This window comes from Saccoglossus kowalevskii, chromosome 3 (genome assembly GCF_978046115.1).
Source record: "Saccoglossus kowalevskii chromosome 3, keSacKowa6.1, whole genome shotgun sequence".
In the NCBI taxonomy this organism is placed as follows: Eukaryota; Metazoa; Hemichordata; class Enteropneusta; family Harrimaniidae; genus Saccoglossus; species Saccoglossus kowalevskii.
The window spans coordinates 18,746,999-18,770,168 of record NC_140643.1 but is presented as its reverse complement, the minus strand read 5'-3'; the positions used below and the strand labels follow the sequence as shown (position 1 = coordinate 18,770,168).

Here is a 23,170-nt window from a genome sequence, read left to right as displayed (position 1 = left end):
TTAAATTAAATAATAATATATAGCCGAGAAAATATTGCATATGCACAGAGAGAAAGAACGATGTTGACGAAAGTCCCAGCTGCACGCTGCAATGAAGACCAACTGTTGAAGAAATGTTGTGATTCATGTTATCTGCATGTAGCCCCCATGAATGTACTGCAAATGTGGGAAGACTTTGTCATGTTTAAAGGTTATACGATAATCACACATGTTCTGATTAGATCATATTTTAATCAAAAAAGTCTGATTTTGATGAATTATGAAATATATAACATTGAATATATGACTTTGCTCCAAAGTATCAGATAAGCATTACTGAGAGTTACACTATTTGCCATGCCACCAACATAAATACCGTACTCGACCATGTTAGCGCCCACGGTCCTCAACTCATAAAATCGGATTTTTTTAGGGGTGGGCGCTTACTCGAGCACCCCTTCGGAAAAGTGCAAATGACAATTTTAATTCACTGTGTGACAGATTGAGGGGGATATTACGTCTTTGAGGGAAAATAAAATTACGAAGTTAGGTGCGTCGTCATTGACTCTTACAATGAAGAAACAGAAATGGTCAAATATGCACATGTTATTACAATATTAATTACGTACCACCCGAATTTACGAGATTGGAACACAGTCGAAGTCAAAATCTTCATCATTATCGCCACTGTGTATGTGAGAAAATATACGCCTGAATTGACTGTGAACATTGTTTGATTGTACAAAGCACTGTTTGGGGTGGACGGGCCTTTCTTTGAAAAACAGAAGCTAGTTTGCCATTCACATTAATTTTCTATCCTTCCAGTTCAGTGAGCTAATAAAAACAAGCAGCCTGTCGACTGAGATAGCTCCGCTATTAGCAATGCACATTTCAATAAAGAACAGAAGATATCATTAGAAAATGTCGAAAATATCACTTTTTACCAAAAATATTCATCAAAATTAGAGAATTAAAGATATCATTACAAAATGAACAAATTTTAGAGAGGTCCACGTGTAGTACCTATATATGTAATATCAAAGCAATCGGACTTGCGGTTTTTAACAAGAAGTCGAAAATATCACTTTTTATCAAAAATGACAAAAATATTCATCAAAATTAGAGAATTAAAGATATCATTACAAAATGAACAAATTTGAGAGAGGTCCACGTGTAGTACCTATATATGTAATATCAAAGCAATTGGCCTTGCGGTTTTTAACAAGAAGTCGAAAATATCACTTTTTACCAAAAATGACAAAAATATTCACCAAAATTAGAGAATTGAAGATATCATGAAATGAACAAATCTAAGAGAGATCTACCCAAGATACATATACACCAAGTATCAAAGCATTCAGGCTTATAGTTTTCAAGAAGAAGTTGAAAATGTAAAACATTGACACGGACGACGGACAAACACTCGTATGATAAGCTCCCCTTGACAAAGTCGACAGCGGAGCTAAAAAACACTTTCATATAATTATAATAACAAATAGTTTATTAAATTACTCTCTCAATTCACTCAATAAAATACATTGTATTTTACCCAAGTATGCTTCGTAATTATAGTGACCACTATCTGTATGGCAGGACACTGTATCGCACACAAGATATTTCTTAATTCACATAAGGAGCACAGTAATGCTGACAGTATTAAAATAGAATATCCCACTAAGTATTACTGTTACAATTAATTGTACTGGTTTGAACCAGTGCACACGGATTATAAGCATCCTTCTGCTTACAATAAGGATCAGTTAGAAATTAAAATTGCTGCATCACCTCCCATATTAGCCAGTTTTTGTCTCTGTAGAGTGAGATTATACAAGTATATATATATATATATATATATATATATATATATATACAACTTTTATGTAGAGTTGAAACTTTTGATGAAAACAACAATGCATTAAACTTCTCCCAAGTGTTTTTTATGTCCTATACTCTAATTTCTTCATATTTCATGAACCATTTGCTGGCCATATTTCCTTTCCAAGCAGCTAGATTAAGATAATATAAATAGTAATAGTAGACTGTCCAAGCAATTAATGCACCACAGTTGTTTGATATACACTATGCCATCATTGCTATGGATAACATGTGATGTATAAAAAGTGTATTTACACAAAAACGCTCTGTCTGAAAAATGTGGTATACATGGTGATAGAACATATCAGACATTTACATAAATAACAATCATGATTATATGTACTGAAAAACAAAACACAGATTCTGATAGGCAGTGGAATGCTATCAGTGCACATACTTGCATATAGAGGTAATAAAGCATTGAGTGAAAACCACATATTAAGAATACAAACATAATAATGTATGTTCTGTAAACAGACAGTTTTTGATTGGAACCCTATATATATGCATACATATTTAGTGATAGGCATACCTAAAAACATGCAAGTTCCTCTCCCCTTCAATATAGGTGTAGATTGATTCTATCTGAGATTCTGGAATTACTGAACTGATATTGATAATAGCTGACAGTATTACGGTACATAACCTCACATATATTGTCTGACACGTATATGTACCATAACATTCAACCAGCCCCATGCAAGTGATAGTAACAATGTCACCACTGCTTAGTACCTGTGACAGACAGCAACACAAAGAAAGCTTGTTCTCTCACAAATATATTGAATACGTATTGCCCAGTAACTAGGTATACACACACGACACTCTTCAGAACAGTAAAGGTAATACTCTTAACTTAAATTAACAACTTGGTCTCAAGAGGTCATTAAACGTCCATTCAATCTTCAAAGAAACATAAAAAATCCCTGTTTTTCTGTATGAATGGATTCTGTATAGACTGTTATAGTGAAACTGTGTGGCAACAACAAAAATATGTTCACTGCAAATCCATTTTTTTATACAATCTTATTTATATTTATATGTACATGTTCAAGGTGATGATACAAATCTGCATAGCTGTAATAACAATTGCCAATTTGCAGCACTATTATTTAATGTTCGACATTCTCATACAAGTTCATAATATTTACAATTTTTTGGATCAAAGTAACAGTTAAGGCACGGATCATAAAGCAGTTCCAGTTCTTCGTCTCCATCACTCTCGCCTTTACCAGAGTCATCTTTCCGTCCATAATCATCTTTCCGACTATCTTGTTTCAAGGGACCTGAAATCAAAAACATGATTATGTTTTATATAAGCTGGAGTTGTATACTGTCCATACCGTATGGAGTACAATATGTGTAGCACATGCGTAAGTAATTCACATGTTGATATTGATGGCTGTTGCCTGAAATTTGGCATGAAATTACAAGCCTTGTGGTGTTGACCACTTAACTTTGTTGGAAAAAAGATTAGAACTAGTCATGATATACAGGCAACTATTTTCATCATTGGAACTGTGAATGGTGATGTACAATATACAAATGGTGATGCCCACATTGATAAAATGCATGTCTTGGAAGCTAACTGAGGGTACATCAGCTTATTAAAAGATTATCACAAGAATCCTGCAAAGTACACACAAAGGCAGTAAAATGACCATACCATACCATACAAATATTCTGATGGGATTTTATTTCCATCACAAACTATAGCACTTCTGTGTTTGAATGTAAACAATGAAATGTTTTCAAATATGATGTCCGTCCATAACTCTGTGTTCATAACTCGAACTGTTTCGCATATCTCTGAAAATCAACACTAACACTTAATTAGCATTTACACACTAGCAGACTTACTTTGCACAGGTAAGGTAACATGATTAGTCTTCATCTTTTCACTAGGTAATACAATCGGTGGACTAAACACATTAGACCATTCTCTGTAAGTCAGCAAATAATAATGAAAATCAATTATACTCCTTCCACACTGGATGGTTTATTGCTATGAATTGATTGGTTTCTTCAGAGCATCTCAATAAGCATAGTTACATGTGCCCTTTTTTTATTTTAAAATTGTCACGAATATTTTCAACATATGAATCAAAAATTCAACTGTATCCAGTATGTTAATTGTATTAGGTAAAAAAAAAACATGAACTAACCTTGGATTTGACTGATTGAGTTGGTCTTGTGAATATGGTAAATGCATCTCATCTCTGTAATGATGAGATAATAAGGCAGGCACCTACATATATGAGAGGAAAATCACACAGTAAATATGTGGCTAATTTGTAAAAATTTAGACAGTTTAAGCTATAATTTAAGTTTAAATTCAACATTTTAAGCAAATAAAAAACAAAGGGGTACCATGGGAACCATAGTTGTTTATGCCTTACTCTGGAGGCCATTTTAAATTAAAGACTGGCTTGAATTATTATAAACGAGGTTAATATAATTCAAATCGTTCTTCAGACATTCAATTCAGCCATAGGAAAGAACTTAATTTGGGGAATTTCTGAGTCATTACTACATTTGTATTAATAATAGAGAGCACAAGGTTGATTTGTATGATCTAGACTGTTCTCTGTTTATGCATAAAATTAACTACATGTCCAAAATGGTGGTTGTATCTTGGTGGTGAAATACATCATTATATGTTATATTTATATCATTATATTTCCCGCATGAATGTTTGTGTCTAGCATACATGTACAATATAACAGGGTACATACAGGCCCTCTCCATGTATTAAAGCTAGTATCATCACTAGAGCTGCTTAGGTCGTCATCACCGCCATAGTTATGTCGATCAAGGTCATAACGTGGTTTGTCAAAATCTTCATCATCCTCTTCATCCATTTCTTCCAGTTGCTGCCTTTTTAAACTTGCAAGCATACTAGCTTCAAACGATGATGATAGCGAGTTGTCAGGAGATGCATACTTCCGCCAATCGTACTCCTGAGAATTATGAGGAATAACACAGTGAAAATCATTTTAGGAGCAAAGAATATTGAAAGGAACCTATTCTACCCATACTGAAAACTTACGGAGGTTCATTTAATAGGGCAGTTTATGTCAAATGTTCACCAAGAAAACGCAATTGTCTTTAGCTTTCATTAGGAAAGCCTGAGTCTATTATACTATAATTGTAGGTAGAGCTAACCGAAGTATATTTTAACTAACATGATTTTTTATCTCAAGCTTACACTAATACATTAATTGTTAAGATCATTTAATATGTAAGTGTACACACATTTCTAAGGTAAAAGAAGTTCTTCATAAATTTTTGTGGTTTTGAAAACTGTTAAATTTACCAAATTTCAACAAATTTTGGGAGAAAATCTGATAAATTCACAAATTTTAAAATAATCAGCAGAGTACAAAAATGCACTTTTTCAAGTGCACTAATTCAATTACCAAATAAATGTAAAATCATAAATTAAAGCGACAGTCAGTGCGCTATATCACGTTCCAAATGTATCTCATCAGACATATACAAAACATGTAGATTACAAATTATTTTTAACATGAAATTTAAATACCAGGGGCATATCAAGATACTCACCGAAGACACCCTAGTAGGGCTAACTGCTGATAATCTTGCATCATCTTTTGGAATCTCCCGTACTCTTTTAGAGCTAATACTAAGTCTTGACTGACTGGTACCTGGTGTGGTCGGCTCATCAGGTGTGCTGTGTTTGTTAGGTACTTGCAATAGCTGGCCATTGGGACTTGGGGTCCGCTGCTGTGATCTAGGACTGGGTGTTCGTCTCTGAAGCTTCCTGATGACATCAGTGATCTCGTCATCCTCATCAGCATAGAAATCCTCTTCAGGTCTTGCCCCCCTCGACACCATCAGAGCTTGTTGACTTTCTCGTAAAAGTTCAACTTCATTTTTCATACTTGTCTGAAATTTTATAAAATATAAGGCATTATACAAATAATGAAAAACATTCTGTCTGAAGATGTTTCAAAATGTAATTCAGGAAACGTCTTTAATTTGTTAATTATAAATTAATAATGCATAACTCCTGTTCACTTAATATTCCCTGATACAGAATTTGATTTTACTACAAACTCATTACGGCAATTACATACAATTTCTGAAATTACCTGTGCTAGCTATAATAAGACTATATGATAGGTATTAGTTCTGACTTCTTAAAGTATTACACTCACCAATATTGCTTTATGATTGACACCAGTGAATAATTTATCTTTTCTCATTGGCGTTGATCTCGGTGGTGATGTGAAGGTATAGATCAAATCGCTGGAATCATCTCTGTCAAAGATGGAATTTTTAATCAATGGATAACTAAATGCAATTTGATATGAATATGAGGTTATTATGAGAATACCTCAAAAACAGTACAGCTGGAGTATCGACCGACGCGTAAAATACCGCAAAATTACGTTCTGTTAGCTTCATTTGTCGATAGGCATTTTCGTTGCTTACACTGAGACAAACACAAGTACACAGTCGATAAAACTGCCATACAGCCTTTGTGCATAATTTACAGCATTTTCATAATAAACTAATATAAATAGTATCACCTCATGAATACACTACAACATAGTTGAACTCTGGTGACCTTGCCCTTTGTTATATAATATAATTCCCTTTATCATAGTTTGTTTCAATATAAATATGCATTGTCATAATTAATTTTGAATACAAACAAGTTTTGGGGTTGAACCAACAGTGGGGAATCAGTCTACCGAATGTCCTTAAAAGATGTAAATATCTTACAAAAACATTGGTGCCTTATTTGTTTAATTATTTTAAGGAACATAATTTCCAGCTTTATTGAAAGTAATTGAGATATTTTAGAATAAAAACAAATGTCTCATTGCAAAAAAAAAGTGCTGCATTTAGATGTGAATAGATTCATAAAACATGCAAGATAACAGAAAAATTTAGCTGGCTTTAGTTCAAGTATTTTGTACAGGTGTCTGTCAAAAATTAATGATTCACTGAGACAAATATGAACTGCCTCATTGTGTGACTACTGTATTATATGAAAAGTAAAAAAATACACCCTTTATGAATAGCTATCATGTTGCAAGCTCTGCTTTGTATGCAAATCAACTTAAATAGTTGGTGTCCAGTGGAAGGAGAAGTCAACAGCACTGTTGCCGCCTGAGAAACTACATCTTCAAACACTGCAATCTCTGAAGTGCGTTTTTAAACTAGTATTATAAAAACTCTATCATTCTGTTCTAATAGCTGAAACATATTCCTGTAAGTTTTCATTTGTCGAATGAACTGTTTTTCAAATACAGAATACATATATTTTAGAATAATTTTCTTTTTAAAATGTGGATGAAATGTTTTGCTTTTAATGTATTTTTTATGTATTGTTTTTGATTTGATAACTTTTGACTAAACAGATTTTCTATTAGCTTCAGATCTTGATCAAAGTTTGGCACCCAGTTCATAGCAGTGCTTATATTGATTTTCTGACATCTTGTTTTCTGTAAAGATTTTATTGGTAGGTTTGCAAATGTGTATCAGACTGTGCAATCTCTCCATGAGTTGGTTTTGAAACCCAGTATGGGATTCTGAGATACATTACCAAGGATATTATTACAAGATAAATCATTTGCTTCATTGAACACATACAACAATGCATATTTGCACTGAGATCAGTGACCTTTGATGTGTATCACCAGTGATCAGTCAATTAGAAACAGTCAAAATATTTTATCAGATTTTCTCAATTTTTGCATGATATTTTCATACAGGACATCTGTTGTTCAAACTCAGAGAAGACTTTATACTGATGAATAAGGTGACCAAGTTCGATAAAGTTTGGAATAGAATTAGTAAAGTTATTATGCACACAATAACAATTATTAACGACGACAACAACGACGACATTGCCGGACAAAATTTTTCCCTTAATATACCTTTCCCTTCCATCTTTGATGGTACGGGCAAGGTAAAAATACAATATACTTGAAAACTAGTTTCAACACTTCAATGAAAGAAACATCACTAGAGCATTTAGTTATTGCTACTTATATAGAAAATATGCTAAGACATTACCTTGATATATCTGAATTTTCTACATTTATTTTAATCTGACTGTCTTCTTCTTGTGAGAAGCCTTCACTAGTATCTGTGAAACAATTCATTGCGAAAATAACATTATCAATTATTTGCTGGCACTGATTATGTGCCTTTATGCATAATATGTGTTACATAAACCAAATGATAATATGTCACATAAACCACACAATGTTCTTACCTCCATTAAGATGCACATTATCAACACCAGATGCATTTTCACTATACTGATGACCACTGTCATCAACTATGTGAACTGAATCGGCATACTGTACATGGTTATGTCGTTTTCTCATCTCTCCTGATCCTATTCTCTGTGAAGACTCTTCCACAGTCTTACTTAACTTGGATTCATCCCTAATTTGCCGTTGTTTATCCCCAGATCCTATCCTATGACTGACTGTGTCATCATCACCATGTTTGTTGTCAGTGTCTTTCACGTTTCTCACTCTTACCACCCGCCGAGATCTTTCACTTGATTTTTCTCTGGGTGGGTGTGGTTTTAAGGTTGGATTTTCCATGGCAACACCTCTCCCTGACACTAACTCACCTGTAATAAGGACAAGGAATATAAATTTGTATAGCATTGTATAGAAATAAATGTCTTGCTTCTGAGTGTTCCTCAAATGACAAGCAATTTAGATATTAAAAAAAGCATGATGCATGATGGGATTCCAGTAACCGTAAAACGCTTTTACCAATAATGGTTAATATATTTTCTTTTCTTAAATTATCAACTTATTTTTTAATATCCACTCGTCAAAAAAGGTAAAAAAGATAACATTAATAAAAATCATTTTTATTTTCAGCTTTTGTGTAGCAAACCAAAATACTACTGAATTATAGAGATATATGAAAGCTGTCAAAGTCACTAACACTTACTTTGTTCAAACATGTCATCATTGGTTTCTGGATCCGCAGGGATATTTGATTCTGCATCTGCGGGGATATTTAATTTAATTAGAGAATTGAAAGTTACTTGGAATATTACAAAATAAATACATGTATATAAGATATACAGTAAACACGTTTTATTATATATTTTTGAGCCAGAGAACTACCGCAGCGAACTATTATTGCTGAGAAAAAAATATTTATGTTTCTGGCCATTGTGTGCATCAGAGTTAGTTTTTTTAGGTTTGTGGTGTCAGAATGTTAGAAAACAAAATAATAATGAGCTCTTGGAACAAAATGACCAAAAATTTGTTATATTTATTCTTAGCCTACCATACAAAGCACATTACAATGAATATACTCACCATCGGGTCTTTGGATTCTTGAATACACTGATCTACTAGTTCTATTTCCAGTAGCCTACAAATAAAAACATGTCAGCTATGTAACTTAATGAACTTTATAAATTAACAATTGCGTTTTCAGATAATTTTTTCAGATAATTCCACATATTAATACTTCATTTTTATTTTCATCACTGCTCATAGACACTACCTTATTTCAAGTAATGAACAGATGACCTTCCTTATGATATTCCATGATTTAAATTTTAACAGAACTAGCCACAAAAGTTTCTGAACCAAATTAACTTGTGTAATTTTCTTTGCTTGTTTAATTTCCAGAAATATACATTTAAGAAACGTTTCATGATATACATTACATCCATAATTGTAAGCATAATAACAACTTTTAATACGAAACTGCAATAGTATTTATTTGACTTCAATATGAATTTAACCGTCTCCCTAATACAACAGATTGCACACACCCACAATGTAACATTTTTGCCAGTTTTCTCGGACTGACACAAAAAAGTCACACAATTTTTTAATGCTTTTTACTGTGGTAATGTTTTCATCGTAATGAACTATCTAAAATTACTCCCATTCTTTTACATGATTAACAATATTAAAGCAAAAGCAGTGAAACATTACAACTCACATCTCTGCTTGCAATGGACGGTTTTTTGGCAGATACTGAAGGTACAGGAACTTTAGAACCAAATGCAATATGCATAGGAACATCATTATTTTTAACTTTCTGACTAGCACCAAGATCTGAAAACATAAAGAAAATTAAAATAGAATCAATTCATCATCATGATCATTTGAGGCAAAGGTTGTTTAGACTACCTTTGATGAATGTATCAACGGATATGCAATATGTAGCAGAAGGACATCTTCAATAGAAATGCCCATAAAACGAAAATGCATTTAACATATAATTAAAATATAATGTATTATGAAAATAGAAACACCTCTGTGATATACACAAGCGCATATGCAATACTAACAGAGCAAATACAGTACTGTTGTACAGTTGATTGTCTACAAGCAGCACACATTACATTCTTTGTGTTTGATTTGATACGACTTACATAAAAATTCCATACTATGATCAAAACCGATACTTAAGAAGATGACAGCTTTGTCTACCCACGTTATCATACTCTATCAGTGTAAATACAGGAAAGGCAGAAACAACAGAGATACAGACGTATAAAATAAATCATTTGTTATCAAGCTTACCCAGATCTAATGTAGACACTGGTCTTGTACCAACTAGTTCTCCCCTGAGCTTCATTTCAGCCAATCTTATTTTCTGCATGGTTAATACCTGAAAAAAGAAAAATTCATATTATTACCAAATATGTGTACATCATACATACATTTCTAAATCAGTAATTTCTTTTGTAATGTTATGACTTTATATGAATGAAACAGATAGTCATGTCTACATATACATCTTTTTGTTGTGACTTTTTATTTTGACAGAGTAAATAGTGTTCTCTCCAGGATTTCAGAATTATTGTTTGGAATATGAATAGTGGTAGATTTGTATAACAATAGGTTATGCTAATCACTTTTATTCATTGTCATGATACTGCTCAAAATCATAGAGTAGTTGGATCCTACTCTGAGTGACAGATGACAAAAAACAGCCAGGATTTGTGTTGATTAATTAAGAAGGAGGTTCAAGACAAATTAAAGATTATATATAATCTTTTTCATGATTAATGCATTCAGAAAATGAAATGTTTAACTGGGTTATTATATAAAATGTTTACAATGATGTTATTGAACTCCAGGTTTCTGAAGCCCATTTTGTCTATATAACATAAGATAATTCTTTATTACTATCATAAAGAAACATTACATGAATGTTTGTTAAACTGAAAGTTTAATAATGAAAAAACTATTTTAGAAATTGTTTTCTAATTGTTATTGCTGTTTTAAATATAGTCAATTAGTTTTATTAGTAATAGTTTTTTTGTTTGTGTTGACTATATAAATAAACTTCTGAATTTTACTGAGGTGTTTTTGATTTTGAGAAAAATGAATACAATGTCATTCTTGGCATATACGAGTCCCGACCTGAATAGTATATAGTATACATCACACTCTAATACAATACTTACCTGAGTACTATGTTGGATGTCTGATCCGAGTTGACAAGATTTTGGTATATTGTCAGTCTCTACTGAATTGGATCCTATCTGGCAGTCATAAAGCTCTAGAAAAATGAATGAATTTGAATGCTTGTTGTTGGAATTCAAATTACATAATATAGAGTAAATGTTATTCCACATCTCACAGGGATGTTATCATATTCTTGGATATGTGATACCATATTTTATTAGTCCTCCTTCACCAGATAATCCATTTGTCCCCTCCCCCAGATAATCCATTTGTCCCCTCCCCCAGATAATCCATTTGTCTTCTCCCCCAGATAATCCATTAGTCCCCCTCCCTCACATAATCCATTTGAACCCCCCAGTTTCCTATTTAATTTTCAAATGTAAAATAAATCTCTTTTCACACTCACTCACCATCATAATCTTGAGTTTCTAATGGTTGCAATTTCATTGTAAATATTCTTCGTATTCGGCAGTTAGCGGCTATAGTCATAGCATCTAAACATTTAAAAGTTTGTCCCTTGAACACTTCCCCAACAAACGATAGCAAATCTATACAGAGATTGCACCACTGCAATAAAACAAACATCATCCAGTTGTGATAATACATCAGAGATATTTTTGTATCCCTACAGGTGATAATAGTAACTTAGCATTTGGATGCAGTGAAATTGACTATCATATATTCCAGCACACTGCACCAGGACAGCACTGTGATTAACAATTGTCAAATCCTACATAAATGGAGCCTTTGTTTAGTGTGAAGATAAAATCCTTTCCTTCCCTTCCTTTCAACTTTTGGTTGGAAATAAAAGTAGCCATGTAAGTTATTTCTGATGTTATAGAGTACATATAATAACCACACATACATGTATAAATGACACTAAACAACATATAATAGATTTAGCATTGTGGATACATTTTCGGAAAATTTTGTTTTATTAGAAATATGCACATTCTCAACACAACACAACAAAAATGCATAAATGTATGTAAAGCTGAAATACTCATTTTGCCAGTCAGTATTAGAAGCATACCAGCCTATAGCAATGGCATTCACTGTGAAAGTATTTTGAAAATATGGCGTTTGTCACAGCAGAATCTTACTATTATTTTACGTAATAAAAGAACACTACAGCGCATGAAATGACAAGTTATGCAGACGAAAAAGACATTTTTAACCTCAACTGCAATATACTTTGCTGTGATTTTTGGTGATTTGTTATCGCCTGAACAAAGCCTGTAAAAAATGATTTCAACACAATGAAATTTATACTTAAGTCTGTCGCTATTTTAGATTTTGTTTACCAATTTGTTTGTAAGAATAAAACGTCCTCATGAATAATTAATCACTTGACATACTGTGGAATACTTTATTTTTGGTTGGAATTAATTTTCGCTATTTCCGCTGAAAAAGTGATTTAGTGAAAATGAAATACAGCGAATATACCGTTTTTCCTATATTTTACATTCAACTCGTCAAACATCAGTGAAAATAAATTCCATACAAAACACCAAAAAAGTCTATTCGGTGAAAATTAATTCTAGCCAAAATAAAGTATTTTACAGTAATGATTATTAACTTACCATTCCCCTTGACAGTACAGGTATACTTAGAGGTATCTTAGCATGGAGAGGAGTTATAGATATTTCTTTTTGTGATGATGATAAAAACAGTCTTCTCTTGTTGTTACCCATATCGCTAATGCTGAAAATAGAGAGATTCTTGTTAAAAATAAAGATATTTGTTTGACGGATCTGTTTTTTGTTTGTGAACACACACCAAATGTTTGAAATTATCAAGTCGTTCTGCACTGATATTAAACAATGTTTTCATACACCACTTTTTAAATTTGGATATTGAGAAGTGTCACAGTACAATATAATATGAGGTTATTACGAGAATACCACAAAAGTTTGTATGAAGGCAATACAGTGATCGTATCAACCTATTCTTAGTTGATATTTTACCATATGCCTAACTGCATATTTTGTGGTAACCTTATTATCATTATACATCTTTTCCCTGGTTTGTAGTAATAATTTAATGAGAGCCCGAAATTGAAAGATGAAAAATTTTGCAATTTACAAATATTAGCATTTAGTGACACAATTTTAGGAAAGTATTTGAATGTGACGTAACCATGACACGCAAAATGAAATAAGGAAGACTTTCCGACTCGTACGTAACACTTTTGAACATGACCATACAGAATTTTACAGACAGGTAAATTCTGTATATGTATATTACTAAAAATTACATACAATGTACTACAAATGTGTACAAGAGTGCTACAAACAAAACTTTACAATTTACCTTAATTCTATGGAAAAATCATGTCCTAAGGGAACCATTAGTTGTAGAATTAAATAACGTTGAATAAGTAGTACTGAAAGTTGAAATAAGAACAACAAAACATCTTAATTAATGTGTAGTATTTATAGAACAGTTGGATCATGTGAACATCCGATCATCTTCCATAATTTTGGCCTTTAAACACTGGGTTATTTGACCAACTGGTGCCAAAATGGTGATCACTGGTCAAATTCAACAGGTGGTGTTTATATACAGATCACTTCACATGTAACACATGTGTGACTGCACAAAGGTGGTCACAATGGGCAGGTTGTCTTTATATAAAAAGTGGTTATTATGGGCAGGTGGTCACAAACACAGGTTTGACTGCACTTCAATGCAGAAATTTAGTATGAACTAGATGTGTACTAAAATATACTATATGTATTCTAGTTGAACTCATCCAGACATGCTCTTGAAATAAAAAAAAAAAAAACTAGTGTTGTAAAACTTTATTTGACACACATCATCTTTGTAATCAGAGAGCTGTGCTTCAACATATCTTATCAGGTACAGTTAACATTTTTAATGAGTAGAACTTAAGACATTACTGTAGGTGGCATGTTATATTACTGTACATTGTTAAGTACAGAGAACTTGAAACTATCATGATGTTGTAAGTTTCTTAAGATGAAACTGTGATACATAAAACTTAAAATCAACCCCACCCCATAAATTATTAATTTAGTGAGTACTATCTCATTATATGTACCGATACATCCTCCTAAAAATAATACAAATCATGTTGATTGCATCATTAATCTATTGTAAGAACAGTATATGGCACAATTCCTAAATGACAAAATCAGACACTCACAAGATTGCTTGTTGTCCTTTGGAAGCTGCATCTTTGTAGTGGTGCCTTCGCCTTCAACTACAAAAACATAACTCTTGACATCTTTATCATAAACCTGCAAAGAAAACAACAGGTGGTTTAGTTTTTTTTTTTTTGTACATATATTATCATTACAAATACAGTCTTCTAAGTTTACAACTTTTCAGTAGTTCTATAATAATTCTATATACATACGAGATCATTCAAAATCCGGTTAATGTTAGCCTCAAAAATAGTTCCTGTAAATTGGACACAATTTTTTTCTGAAGTCTCCTATTTTACTTGGGATGAGTGAAACACGATTATCATCAGTATTGTTTTGTTTTTTTATGTGAATCAAATCAAGTAAAAATGTACCTCAGTATCTGCATGATTTCTAACACAATGAGAATTTCACTAATTTATTCCTACAACCTTCCTCTTCAATGCATTGATTGATACAGCAACACTGTCCTAACACATACAATGCTGAATTCTCACAATAATCTTATATTCTAAATACTTGCTTTTCTATCAATAATGAACAAAGTAGACATCAGTTCACTCAAATTGTTTTAGAACACAATAGCAGGCTTGAACCTACCTTTTTAATAGCAGAAGTGCTACCACTCAACTTCCATTTTGACACCCCTTCTTTGCCTTGAGCACTGAATATCTCAAAGTAGGCACCACCCTAGAAATAAAAAAAAAAAACTATTGAGGAGTATGATTCTTGTTACTAAACTGTAATACTCTCAGTGCAACAAAGGCATTTCCTTCGTCTTTATAAATTTTGATGGCAGAATCTAACCAGACAATCAATGAGCACAGTGCACAACGTGATTTTAAAATGTTCCAATGTTATTCAATCAACAATAGAAACCTCTTGTTTAGGTTTGAATTGTGAAATTTATAAATATTCATAAAGATGAAGAAAATGCCTTTGTTGTACTGAGAGTAATATACTATAATACATGTTACATATGCATTGTACATGTAATGTATGCCATTGAAAGAACATCATTCAACATTATTCATTATATTATGGGTAATATCACTGCAGCACCTTTCATGAAACAATGTAAGCACTTTTGGATAGCAGTGCACGTGATAGCTAAATACTTTGAATTCAATTTGGAATTACGAAATAACTAACTTCACCTACTAAATATATTATAGGAAGTGAGATTTTAGAGAAATTTACAGATCTCCATATACGTAATCTCTCAATCACACCAACAGTATCTATCCAATCCGCCCCTACTATTCACCTAATTTGTTTCAGGGGCGTATTGTATGTATATTGTAACATTCCACAACACAGCAATACTGATCAATAATTTAGATGCTAATATCAGGTCTGCCTGAACTAACATTTGAGTATGCAACTATTATTCTAAGATTAAAAAAAAAACACTAAAATCAAAACTGTAATCCAACAGATCATGGCCACTCTGGAGGTCTGTCTGTAGTAAAATTTCAATACACAACTTAATATTCTAAGATTAAGAAAACACTAAAATCAAAATTGTAACCCAACAGGTCATGGCCACTCTGGAGGACGTACTTTGAGTTAAGTACTAAAATGTTATTCCATGCAGCCTTGATATTATCATCAAAATTATTATACTGACTGCAATATCACCAATTCACTGGGAACTACAAATGCAAGACAATATTGATGGCATAGTACATGTCGTTTACAACAGACCATGCAAGCTTGCAACAATAACACGCTACAACATGATTTTACACGGGTCGGGTGTCTTCAAATAATTTAATGCCAGAAGAAAACAAGTTAGCAATAATAATCGTTTACCTGAAAATCGTTTTTGAACATCCTGTTATGGTTTTTGGATGGTCTATGGTCGATAGTTAAGATTCCTGGTTCCGATCCCAACGTACAACAATCTGACACTTCACTGATGGAATATACGAGATCACGATTAGTTTTTGTTTACAACAGTTTGTCGATTTTTTGCTGGAAACCGAAAGATAGTTTTCAGCAGCAAGTCGGTCGTTAATAAAGTCGAATGTCTTCTTTTCATTAGAAATTCGATAAAAACAATATTATCCGTTCACCAAACAGTTCCCACATAATTATTCTCTAGGTCACTTAGTGTTGAAGAAATTAGTGTTACTTATCGGCCATCGTCCATATTGAAATATCTTCGCGCATGCGCACATTGCATGTTGCCCTAAGTCGATAAATATTATTAGGCCACCGCAGTTCTAACGCCAGAACTAGAATTGTGCAGTATATATACTGCTCACCTACTTATGCGTTATATTTCTAATAAATGTGAATCATCTCATGCAATACTGAATGTGAGCTTTTGTGCTGCATTTCAACGAACACCGAATCCTTTTTCGGACTCGTTTTGTTTATCCTAATACCTTAGGGGGCCTTAAAGAAGCCACTGAATCGATCTCTAACAACATGTCTGGACGGGAAGGTAAATATTGCTCATCCCGTCTCGTTTTCTTGGCATTATTTTATGCCCTCACTGCCCTGAATGTGAAAGTCAGCCGTGTGGATGAATGTATTGGGTTGTAATTCTATTATTTAACTGTTAAGTTAGTCATACTATCTACTAGGCCGAATATTTCATTCATTTTTGTGGCAAGTCACATGGCGCGCCTTTGACTGTGTCAAAATGCATTGTATACGGAACATTATATTATTGGTGTCGCTATCGATAAGTACTATGTAGTAGTTTTGCTACTCGAGCTACAGCTTGCTAAAATCAGCAACTCGAGAATTGTACAAGTCGATCTAGTATACAGAGTAGAAGCAAGGATTTACGAGATTACTGATAATTGTATGCTAGGGTGGGATGTGCGATGAAGGTCTCGCGCGAATTGAAGAATGGCGAGATAATCACAAAATTGCAAGAAATACCTACATTTTTAGAAATCGTAATGCAAATTAATGGAAAGAACTAAGTCATGCTCATCTTAGACTGATATTGGTATTGTCCCTGAGTTGCTTATCGCAAAACATGTAATAATAATCTTTTCTGAAACCGTATCTGGGAGTGGGATCTTGGTTGGAAATACAATAAAGTAACAAATAAACCAAAAAACAAAGTGTAACAACAAGACAATCACAAACATTTGAATGTAAAGAAAAAATACATACTCTATCGGTTAGAACCATGTTTGACTGACGCTGATGGAATGGGATTGCTTCAAGCATTCGCAAATCATAAGAGTTCATGTCTTGCGAGGTCTACATTGGTATCACCATAAATTGTTCACAAATCGCATACCCTAATCTTATAAATCCTTGGTATCACAATTAAAAAATGGGATCGCCGAAGGGTGTTAGTTGTATCTAATCGAATGCCTTATAAATATTTATTGGTGTTGCTATAGTGGATTGGGACACGTGTATTTAGTGACTTACTAATACATTGCCTGCTGACTTTGTCATGTCTGTTTCACCTGGCAATGTGTTAATAAAAGTGTAAAAATTCTATATAAGTGGCCTGTGATAGTATAATTGAATACATTCAGATGAACTATATAGCGTTTAATACCGGTACATTACTATTTAACCTATTAATTTTATTGTAGGTGGTAAAAAGAAGCCTTTAAAAGCGCCAAAGAAAGGCAAGAAAGATTTAGATGATGTGAGTATTCCACTTTTTACAAACAATATCTATTACACCTGTGTGTCTGATGTTATTGTAATATGATACAAAGTTGTGCAAATCCAAAACATAATTTGAATATGCTCATGAAATGTTTTCAGTTGTTCACCAAATGGCACCTGGTGACAATTTTGTCTGAAAATAAAAAGTCAAAATTTTTAAATGTCATCATCCATTTGTGAGAATATCTAGGCTAAAGTAATAAATCAATTACAGAAGTTTGTGAACATTTAAAACAATTTTTTTTTATTCAAAGTTCTATCGTATCGAATGTAAAAAGAACATCAAACAGTGTTTTCTCCAGCTTTGTATTTATGAGGGGGATTGTCGCCCCTTCAGATCAAAATAGAGGGGGATTTTCTGTAACAAGGGGGGAATTTCTAATAAGCATAAATTTTCTTAATAAAACATTGGCAGTAATTGTTCATTATTTTCTCCACTTGTTACCAATTGTTATGTTCTTCATTTTGTGTTCTGAAATGTACCGGGTATGTAATTTTGCAAATATAATAATTATAGTCCACACAATAATTTCATTATTTGTTATTTATTTAATGTTAATAACATTCTGCACATGTTACCATACAATCAGAGAAATCCTGTCAACACAACGTGCAATATGTTTCATGAACAATTGTAGTAATAATTGCCAAAACACAAAAAGCTGAAAGGGAAAGCTGAAACATGTATTTAGTATTCTATTTTTATTTTCTCTAAACCTGGAAAATACGTCTAGATTTTCTGCTTTGCCATAATTTGAGAGCTTCACTGGCATCAAATTTCGCAAGAGGAGGACCTTCTACTAGGATGGTGAGCAGACGATTCAAAGAAGCCTCTTCTAATCGATTTCGGAGGGACGTTTTCACCTTGTTTTGGGCAGAGAATCCCCTCTCACAGATTGCTGTATTCACAGGCAAAACAACAGCTGCCTTTGCCAAAGTTATTAAATTTGGTACCGTGGCCTTATGATTCGTGTTTATCAATTTCCACAGTAAAATAAAATTGTCACGAGGGTAAGCTTGCTGCATCACTAGTGTTTTTAATAAACACCACTCATGCCGGGTTTCGTCTGGATCGATAAGAGCTTTATAAACTTGGCCCTCCTTGTTTACTTTATCAACACCGTAATGTGCGATCACAGTCTCCAATTTCTCATTGCCGTGATCTGGTCGGCGGGTACGAAGGAGAGATGACGCATTGCCAATACATCGAATGCCGAAATGACGCTGGTACTGTCTTCCGGGAAGCGTGCATTTATGTTGTCTATCAAATTATTGATAAACTCATTCTTCACGTTGTTAACGACGCCAATTTGTTTCGATCTATTCTTCAAATTATTTTTTTTACGGGTGAAAGCAGACTAGTCATTTGTTACGACGTGATCTAGCATGGGTAGGTTCAGCGAGAACTTCACAGTACAACACTTTCGTTCCATACAGCTTTGTATAAATTACGCAAATCAGCCAAAAAATAACACCGTGACCCAGTTACGTCAAAGATGGAAATTCCAAAAAAACTGGGTACACACTCGCCCCCCCCCCCCCCCCCAAAAAAAAAAAACATAATGCAAGCTCATTGTTTAATTAATTTAGTTGCAATCGGAAATTCTAAACTACGCACATCAGAGAGCTGTGCCGATCTGGCGGGCTTGACAGCGTGTCAAGCAGTTATCCAATTAAAAACGTGAATTCACGCATCAGGTCACTTGTTGCTCCCATATATGGTAGCGATGAACTTTCAAACTTTCAACAACATGGCGCCTTAGTCTTTCGCGCTGGGGTGCTATCTGCGTTGACTGAGCAAGTGTTACGATCTGCATGCATTGTTTTAAAGCACTTTTCTTGTCATATGCCTGTAGTTACGTTTATTTTTGAATAAACATGATTAAAGTTGGTCTTCAATCAAAATCATCGCTGGCACGATGAGTTTCCTGTTGGTATCACCGGAGATGTCAACCGTGAAACAACGGTGCATCATGAGCTCCATGGGTGAATCGAAAACCCGACGTAATTTATTAAACGTGACACACACATCAAGTGGTGTTTTTTTACATATAACGCTGCAAATTCATATAATAATAAATATTTTTTTAAATGATTCTGACGCGCGAAATAATTAATTAAATCACGCAACAAGCGGGAAGAACAATTTATTGTTGCCTCGCCAAGTTGCTTAACGCGTCGCCCTGTCACACACGCACTTCAGAAACTCAATGTAGGCTATTCCAACTTACGTACGCATACCCGAAGAAGGTTACAATGTAATGTTTTCAAATATAAGGACGCACAATTTTAAACGAAATATGTGGGAGGATGATTGTTATTTGTATCAGCAAGCTACTCGGCGCGTCGCAGTCCAATACACGCACAGACCATCATTAAAAGAATTCAATGGGCAGTGAAGAAAGGGGCGATTTTCGCCCTTGGAGTATTTTTTTAAGGGCGCACAAAGTGTAGTAGGCGGGGAATCGCGCAATCGCGCGTCCTAGAGTAAACACTGATCAAACATGGTGGGTTACTAATGCTCTTCATTTTGTCTGCGACCAATTCAGAATGTCCAACTGGCAGCCATTTTTTTAAAAACAAAAATTTAAATATTATGCCATCAACTGTTTCACAAGAAAAAATGAATTCAGTTGGCCAGGACCTTTCCACATGAATATTTTTTGTGTATAATCTAAACTATACTGTGTTTAATTGGAATAATGTGTCACCTTTCAGGATGACCTCGCTCACAAGCAAAAACTGAAGGAAGAACAGAAGAAGCTACAGGAAGCAAAGTCAAAGGCTTCTCAGAAAGGACCCATGGGTGAGTGCTAGCAAAGGTTGAGAGATGTTATTGGCTTTCATAGTTAGACAATTACTTGTACACTTTATATACTGTTCATAGTTCATGATTTTACATAAATCACAGGGGTTTCTGTTAAGATTAGTCTTATTTTAGTACACCACCATGCACTAATAAAAGCGTTAATGTGTTTTTCTATTTAGATGCACTTGTAATATGGTTTTCTTTATTTTATATTCTTAGCTAGCACACCTTAATTCTATATACCACAAAATCTCTAATTTAGGCATAATTTTTTGATTATTTCAATTATACCTGACACCTGAATTAGAGTCTATATTTAGTTTTTCTGTAGTCATTGACATCTATTAAGGAGTACGATATTTATTGTGGCTAAACATGAATGGGTAAATTTCGTTTCAACAATCAACTGTTATCACTGTAAAGTGTTGAATTCTTCTTCAATGCTCAGTTTATCTTTCGAAAACATCTAATTTCTTGATTTGAAAAAAAATCGCACCATTTTCCATCAAAATCAAAGCCAAAAGATCGCACTACAACATGGGTAAATCTCTTCCGTGTTGGGTTCACCATGAAGTCGCTGAACTGACATTAACATGTTTAAATGAGCTACGGTAATTTGAACATGTTGGCCCCATCCAGCATTTTGATTTGTTAAATTTGCGACTTAACCTATCAGGTCAAAAAACAGTTTCGAGTCAACTTATGTGCATGGAAAAAATGTGACGGCTATTGTATCGCATCAAATCGAGCATTTACATGTGACCGAAAACATTCGCTTACAATGAAACTATGTTGATTTTTACTTGCATATCATAACAATTCATCTAATTTATTTTTTGTACGTTATTATAATCACTACTGAGTAATTATCAACAATTGCTACACTTTTTTTGATTGACTGTAATTTTTCAATATTTAGTGACTCCCTATTTCAGAACCAAATTAAGGCATTTCACTCTTCCCTGACGCCTGAATTAGGATGACGCCTATTCAAGAAATTTTACGGTATTATGTATTTATTTTCCAGGTGGAGGAGGATTGAAGAAATCTGGGAAAAAATGACCCTGGCGCTTATACTTAGTTTGATTTAGTATTATACCATTCTTTTAATCCTGTCTGGAATGATTAGTTATGTGACAGATTACTGGTAGTTGTGTTTAGTTACCACGACAATCATGTTAAAACTACAATAAAATTGAACATTTTCTACAAAAACATGGATTTCTTTTAGTCTTTTTTTAGTCCTCGTCGGATCTCGTCCAAGAAGGAATGTGTTATTGTCCATTTTTCAAATAACCTGTCACTGATTTTGTAATAATGGTTAGCATTTGCTCCAATTGTTTTTATGAAATTTATACAACTGACAACTATTTTACTTAGCTCTGCTGTCTGTCCAATGATTATAAGCTAAAATATAGACCTAATGATTATTCTACATGTAGCTATGATAAGACCCAATGATTATTCTAGCTAGAATATATACCAAATGATTATACTAGCTAGAATATATACCAAATGATTATACGAGCTAGAATATATACCAAATGATTATACTAGCTAGAATATATGCCAAATGATTATACGAGCTAGAATATATACCAAATGATTATACTAGCTAGAATATATACCAAATGATTATACGAGCTAGAATATATACCAAATGATTATACTAGCTAGAATATATACCAAATGATTATACGAGCTAGAATATATACCAAATGATTATACTAGCTAGAATATATACCAAATGATTATACGAGCTAGAATATATACCAAATGATTATACGAGCTAGAATATATACCAAATGATTATACGAGCTAGAATATATACCAAATGATTATACTAGCTAGAATATATACCAAATGATTATACTAGCTAGAATATATGCCAAATGATTATACTAGCTAGAATATATACCAAATGATTATACTAGCTAGAATATATACCAAATGATTATACTAGCTAGAATATATGCCAAATGATTATACTAGCTAGAATATATACCAAATGATTATACTAGCTAGAATATATGCCAAATGATTATACTAGCTAGAATATATGCCAAATGATTATACTAGCTAGAATATATGCCAAATGATTATACTAGCTAGAATATATGCCAAATGATTATACTAGCTAGAATATATACCAAATGATTATACTAGCTAGAATATATGCCAAATGATTATACTAGCTAGAATATATGCCAAATGATTATACTAGCTAGAATATATAC

The 23,170-nt window shown here is 33.2% G+C and overlaps 2 protein-coding genes across 3 annotated transcripts; one reads left to right on the top strand and one right to left on the bottom strand.

Moving 5' to 3' along the window:
* Positions 1-1,462: 1,462 nt before the first annotated feature.
* On the bottom strand, positions 1,463-16,638 carry LOC102805243 (protein CFAP20DC-like). Of its 2 annotated transcripts, XM_085496851.1 has the most exons (20): positions 16,549-16,638; positions 16,286-16,388; positions 15,071-15,160; positions 14,470-14,563; positions 13,614-13,686; positions 12,884-13,004; positions 11,711-11,867; positions 11,300-11,394; positions 10,410-10,497; positions 9,823-9,938; positions 9,186-9,240; positions 8,809-8,865; positions 8,108-8,476; positions 7,906-7,978; positions 6,036-6,138; positions 5,422-5,763; positions 4,590-4,814; positions 4,020-4,102; positions 3,715-3,797; positions 1,463-3,140 (listed from the first exon to the last, which is right to left on the bottom strand). In XM_085496851.1, exons 2-20 carry the CDS (start codon positions 16,304-16,306, stop codon positions 2,983-2,985), a joined length of 2,403 nt encoding a protein of 800 aa, XP_085352977.1. In that variant the 5' UTR covers positions 16,307-16,388; positions 16,549-16,638; the 3' UTR covers positions 1,463-2,982. The 2 variants fall into 2 exon arrangements, with proteins under 2 accessions (XP_085352977.1, XP_085352978.1); XM_085496852.1 differs by having other exon boundaries at positions 16,286-16,638.
* Positions 16,639-16,844: 206 nt separating this feature from the next.
* On the top strand, positions 16,845-22,148 carry LOC102808151 (translation machinery-associated protein 7 homolog). The gene is made up of 4 exons (XM_085496512.1): positions 16,845-16,922; positions 18,046-18,101; positions 20,843-20,930; positions 21,961-22,148. The coding sequence occupies exons 1-4, from the start codon at positions 16,907-16,909 to the stop codon at positions 21,993-21,995; spliced, it is 195 nt and encodes a 64-aa protein (XP_085352638.1). The 5' UTR covers positions 16,845-16,906; the 3' UTR covers positions 21,996-22,148.
* Positions 22,149-23,170: the final 1,022 nt, after the last annotated feature.